At 42.5% G+C, this 6,517-nt stretch overlaps 1 protein-coding gene across 1 annotated transcript in view; it reads left to right on the forward strand.

The window, feature by feature from the left end:
- LOC139023644 (uncharacterized) overlaps window positions 1–3,180 on the forward strand; it is a 4,917-nt gene extending 1,737 nt beyond the window's left edge. The window contains exon 2 of the mRNA XM_070437165.1: window positions 2,391–3,180. Within this exon, the coding sequence (XP_070293266.1) occupies window positions 2,391–3,093 (703 nt within the window). The 3' untranslated portion in view covers window positions 3,094–3,180. The remainder of the gene's footprint in view (window positions 1–2,390) is intronic.
- Window positions 3,181–6,517: the final 3,337 nt, after the last annotated feature.

The raw sequence follows: 6,517 nt of genomic DNA on the forward strand, positions 1-6,517 counted from the left end.
TGTATCCATGATGACAGAGCGAACAGGGCATCTAAGCTCTGATAATCATTATGGAGTTCTAGGTCTGTGTTCTGTATTTTTTACATCATTATAATGAACTCTCGGTCATTTGTAAATATGTAAAATTGTTTTATTGATGTCTACACTGAGTCTGGTTTAAGGTTCTCACTTAAATCATCGTTGATCGGTTCCTTTTTTCCTGAATATCGTATTATAACTGGTCCTGTATCTTTATGACAGCTGATGCCAAATTGAATTTTATTTTTAGATTCCGGACAAAAAAAAAGGTGTGTGCCCTTGCTTTTCTTTCAAAAACAAGGATGTTTCTAAGTGACCCCAAACTTTTGAACGGTGGAGTATGTTATGGTTCACTCTTAGTTTTCCTTATCTCCACTGTGGAATGTCCATGTTGATCCTCTTGGTTGTCTTGGTCCTCTTGATCCATCCACCTGTCTTAGTTAGTCAAGCCTGACCCCTTCATCCTGTAGTTTTTTCCTGTAATCTAATTTAATATGACTGAAMATGCAGCATTTTATGCCAGGCCCCTTCTAATAGGGTATAACAGACTCGTTAGAACTTTGACCACACGCCTTCTAGACTGAATTTTTATTTAAAACAAAAGTTGTAAAAGTATGCTAGACATTTATAGAAAAAATCATGCGTAGTTTGGTGTTTCTGTGACAAACGGTGAATTAGTTATTGATTTATACTGCTTTAAATGGCATTTTATAGATTTTATGTATTTCCATCAAATCAAAACTGGAATGTTTATTCAAAACAAAGGTCGTAAAAGTATGCTAGACATTTATAGAATAAACCATATCTATTTGTCTTTTTCTGTGACAATCAGTTAATTAGTTATTGATTTTTACAATTTTAAATGGCTTTTGGCGAATGTCTGTTGAATGTCTGAATGTGTCAATATAAAACCTTACTTTACCTCGATTTCGTTCAGCCATTCCTATGGGGAAAGAATAGGGTTTGTGGATAAATGCAGAAAATAAGGTTAACACAGGTTTAGGAGATCTTATACGATTTGTTCTATGAGGTAATATCAGTCAGTTTTTTATTTTATTTAACCTTTTATTTTATCAGGGAGTCATATTGAGACCAAGATCTCTTTTACCGATGAGCTCCGAATTGCATACATTACAGACAATACACACATCAAAACATATACACAAAATGCAAGCAGAAATAAAAACATGGTCATCAAAAACAAASACATTCATCAGTAATAAGGTCCTCGATCAGCTTTCTGAATMGCCCTAGAGGCACCTAAACATTATTTMAAGAACATTTAGAAGATTGTTCCACAAAAAAAAGTGCTTGAAAGCTGATTTACCTAACTCAGTAGAGACCAAAGGAATTTCCAGAGTTAGCCATCCCTGAGACCAGGTGTGGTAACTCGTATGTCTAAAGTTTAGTAAAGATGTTCGGTGCAGTGGGACTTTTTGTAAAAGAGCTTTTATAAACGAGAACATAGCAATGTATCAACCTACGTGACATCAAACGAGGGCCAACCAACTTTCTGGTAGAGAATGCAGTGATGAGTCCTAAAAATGTCGGCCGTAATAAAGCGCAGTGCGCTATGATAAGCTGCATCTAACGGCTTTAATGAAGTGGCAGCTGTGTTCCTATAGATGACGTCGCCATAGTCTAGGACCGATAGGAACAGCATCTATTTCTATAGAAGAAGCTCGTTTTTTTAATTCTCCGCTTCTGAACTAATTTGTCYATATGCTTTTTAAAAGACAGCTTCTCATCTATCCAGACGCCCAGCTATTTGTAAGCAGGGACACGATCGATATGGACACCATCCAAAGTACATATGCTTAAATCATCAGAGTTATTTTTATGCGCTCTAGAGAAGTTTAGTTTTACCTGCGTTCATTACTAATTTCAGGTCAATCAAGTTTTTCTGTAGTACAATGAAGGCAGACTGTAGTTCAGATAGAGCCTGGTCAACCGTGGGGCGCAATAGCATACGCAACACTTTCATTGGATATTTAAACGTGCAGGTTGTTAATTGAATGTAAACAGTAAAAAGTACAGACCCAAAATCGGACACTGCGGGACCACCTTTAATATCCCGGGAAACCTGATTTAACACCGTTAAGTAGATACACATTGAGTTCTATCTGTCGAGTTATTTTTAAACCAGTTGCATGCAGCCTGGTCTAAACCATTTTTAGGAAAGCCTCTGGATTAGCAGTGAGTGATCAAAAATKTGGAAAGCCTTTGACAGGTCAATGAAGAGGMCAGKAAAAGGTTGCCTTTTATCCATACAGTTAACCGCTAAAATATTTGAATCCATTATTCATTCTCGGCTAAGATCTTTACACTACAGCTAGTATACCAATCCGTTTATACATGTTGTTTATTTGAAGGACTGAGAGCAAGGTGGATGGGGAGACCCAGAAGAAGGGCCGCAATTTCCTCCTAGAGTCCGGGTCAGCCTCCAGTGAGTCAGACTGTGACTTCAACCCAGAGGAAGAGGGGGACCCRGTATCTCAACTAAAACCTAAATGCCCTCCTCCTGCCTGTATGGCACCCCCCTCTGAGTCCCGGACCCCTCTCCTCCCCGCACCCCCTAGTTCCCTCTCCCACAAACTCCCCCCTCCACCCCTCGGGGCCTCGTCCAAGAGTGGCGTATTCGCCAACCCCTTCAAGGCMCAAGCCGACCAGAAGCTCAACGTCTTGCAGAAGCARGTCCCTCTCACWSTGCWGGCRCGYCCCTCCCAGATAGGYGGCAAGAGGATGTGRGTGGCGTACAGGAAGGARGGACGCTGCAGGTTCGGGATCAAATGCAAGTTTGCCCACGACAGCGATCTCCAGAGCTCCATCATTCCCAATGACTATGACCCCCCTGCGGGTGACGATCCCGGATCGGACCAAGCTGACACCAACGCGGGGGGCTTTTCATACATGGGTCGCCAGAACTTTCACGACAACCAGGGAGGAGACCCTGAAGAGAAGGGTCAGCAGTCTAGGAAGAGGAGAGTAGGGCTGAGTAACACCCTAGTGCCCCCGAAAAGGTCAATGAAGAATTATGCAATGCAGAGGAAGAGAGAACAGGTCAATTTGAACTGAGTGGACTTGCACAGGGATACTGTCAGCAGCAATACACTGTGTGTGTGTGTGTGTGTGTGTGTGTGTGTGTGTGTGTGTGACAGAGAAAATGGGAATGTGTTCCAATTTTGTACCCTTATTCTGCAATCATTTACTCCCCCTCATGGATGTAAAAGGAATGGACTGGTGTAAAATAGGGTGGAGTGAATGCAAACTTCTGTTAGAAGAGAATATAATCAGACCACAGCCAGAGAGCATTCTATAGGATACCTATAGCACACCTCCAAACTTCTGTTCAGTCCAGTACATATACTTGAGATTGGTAGTTTCTACATGACACGTTTTTGTAGTTTCATTGAAAACACATTCCTTTCTGTTAGAAACTGTCCATTGGAAATATAAGCTACAKTTTATCATTGTTAAATAAATGCTTTAAATGTRTGRAACTTGTGTTTGTGATCACTTAATGATGAATGGGCATAGGAACTGGCGACACAAATAAAGTTATGGATCGAGTTTAGGAACATATAGAATGATTGATTTAAAGTGGATTTAAACGGTTGAAAGAAGAGGCATCACAGGGTTACTTGTTTGGATCAGTTGCAACAGACTCCGGCATCAGTCACAATGTAAAGCACACACGCTAAGCTCCTGCTTTTTGGGATGCATCTATTGGAGCTTCTACACACRGGTGGATGACGCTTCTCTTTTGGAGTCCAAAGCCCCAAAAACTGCAATGAAAGCCAAGATCTAACGGAACAGACAGCGGGCTCTGATGCCGAGGCAAGCCCCGACTGGCTCGTAGACCATTGGCAGGAGAGGGTGGTGGCACCTCGGCTAAAGTCGCAAAACACAGTTGACTTTGGAGGAGGGTTCTTCATCGATGAAGACGAGGGACAGGAGGAGCTAAGGTGGCGCATCAACCAGGTATGTACARTTTATAACTCGTCAAACATTGCAGGAGGCAGCGGGGTCATATCTGTTGAGTTATGTCAGCGTCTCATCTCTCAAAGATGTCAGATGTGTAACAGAAAAATATGTATTGATTCATGCCACAGCAAATGCCAGTGGCCAAGTGGAGTCAGTTTCTTTCTATAGCCTAGCTACCTGAAACAATGGCCATGATTAAATGGTTTACGACAGTGACAACCAGCCACTATCTGAATGACTTAAGAAGCTCCATTTAATTTTTATTGATTTTTAAAATCAATTGCTTTGATCGGCATGGATGAACGATTGTAAATATTCCCGAAGCGTACTTTGGACAAATTTGATAATTTAACCAATATCGTAACAAAACAAAAACTGATTCAAGATTGTAAACAAGAAACAGGACAATTCAATAACAACAATAGTTGCAAGTTGTTTTTTTTTAAATTTATATTACTAGGGGCTCCTTGGCGGCTGCTCCTAGTCGACTTCTCGGCAATTGATTTAATTGCTCTTGATACGGCGTCTGCTAAAATGACTAAATATCAAATGCTACTAGAGTGTAGAACAGTGTGTGAAGTAGCCTGGCGCCATGATATCTTGCTTGGTCGGACAATTCCACAAGCCATGTTGGACTATAAGGAGAGAAAACGCTCCTTAGAGGCCGGGGTGCTGCCGAGGAGGCTAGAGAAGACAGAGAGAACAGCGGAGTGTGCAAGAAAGCTCCTTAAGCGGGGTGCTCCGGGGGGCTAAGGAGTACGGAGAGAACAGGGAGGTGCAGAAACGCTCCTTAGAGGCGGGGTGCTCCGAGGAGGCTAAGGAGTACGGAGAGAACAGGGAAGCGCTTCAACAAAAAGGTCAGTAACACTTTTTTTTGGTGAACCATTTTTAATAAACATGAATTAAATACTGGGATTGGGACAGACAATATTCTTTACAGACAACAGAACGACTGTTCTGATCCTCACTCGGACACACGGCCACTCATATGTCACCTAATATAGATAAAACCTACCAGCTCCAGTGGATTGTYGGAAGCGGGTGATGTAGTTTTTGTTTCTTTACTGATTTAAAAGCACCTGCTCACTGAGCTTGCCAAGTATCACTTGTGTTTATTCAGCTTAGTGTACATATTAAATGGATTGGATTGTTATTTACTCTGTTGTGAACAGAGCTGTGTCGTGCAGTGAGGAGCAGCGTGTGGACAAAGGACACTAGTGCTCACCAGCACGAGTACAGCCCTGAGGAACTAGTGGATGAAGAGGAGGATCTCTACAGGAAGGTCTGTAACACCTGTGGACACGAACTGACCTATGAGAAGATGTAGCTTTTAGTGTCCTTTAAACCTTATCTCGGCGGCCCACAGTGTGAGTTAGTTTTTTGTGGACCACCAGACACCGGACACGAAACTGAGATTCAAATAACTTACTATGTACTTGACCCAAATCCTTGCTGAAGCAAGGAGGCAGGCCTTCCTGAAATCTTATACATGCCATACACAATGTGGCCACAAGAGGGCAGACATACATGAACATTCCTCTACATGTTGTGCTGCTCAGAAGCTGGGGATAGCTGTCATACTATAAAATATCAACTTAATCATTTCCCTTTTATATTGACCATCCAGGATGTATAAGGATCTATGTCTGAAAAATTTGATAATGTTTTTAGTTGGATTACTGTGGATGAATAAAGCCAGGATTCAATCTGGAGTGGACCGTGGAAGATCTGAAAGCGGTTGAAGTCATCTCCGATTGAGCCGTCATATGCAGCATTTACTTTGAATGTGACCTCTGTAACATTGCCATAAACTGGCCATCTCATGCCTGATCTACGGGCTTGATTCAATCAGATCAAGTGATAGCCTACACRCGCTTAGCTGGTGTTTCGGTGGTGTAACTACGTTAGAGCTGTCAAATCAGTGYGCAGCTGCTCGTGGGGTCATTGTCACAAAGACACACCCGTCSCACTTGCATTAGATGTTCAGAATGAGAAAGTGTAGGCTATATTAAAACAATGAGACTCAGAAATTCTCATTTTGTGATACTGGTATCATGAGAACCAGAGGAGGATGGTGGGAGGGGCTCATTGTAAAGACTGGAATGGAATATTGGAACCGAGCCAAACCCACGGGAACAACGTGTTTGATTCTATTCCAGCCATTACAATGATGTCCTGTGTGAATTTAAGTATGCTCTCTCTAATTCTCTCGGAGGACCTGAGCCCTAGGACCATGCCTCAGGACTACCTGGCATGATGACTCCTTGTCCAGGTCCAGTCCACCTGGCCGTGCTGCTGCTCCAGTTTCAACTGTTCTGCCTGCGGCTATGGAACACTGACCTGTTCACCGGACGTGCTACCTGTCCCAGACCTGCTGTTTTCAACTCTCTAGAGACAGCAGGAACGGTAGAGATACTCTCAATGATCGGCTATGAAAAGCCAACTGACATTTACTCCTGAGGTGCTGACCTGTTGCACCCTCGACAACTACTGTGATTATTATTATTTGACCATG

The sequence above is a fragment of the Salvelinus sp. IW2-2015 genome, linkage group LG34, assembly GCF_002910315.2.
Source record: "Salvelinus sp. IW2-2015 linkage group LG34, ASM291031v2, whole genome shotgun sequence".
NCBI lineage: Eukaryota > Metazoa > Chordata > Actinopteri > Salmoniformes > Salmonidae > Salvelinus > Salvelinus sp. IW2-2015.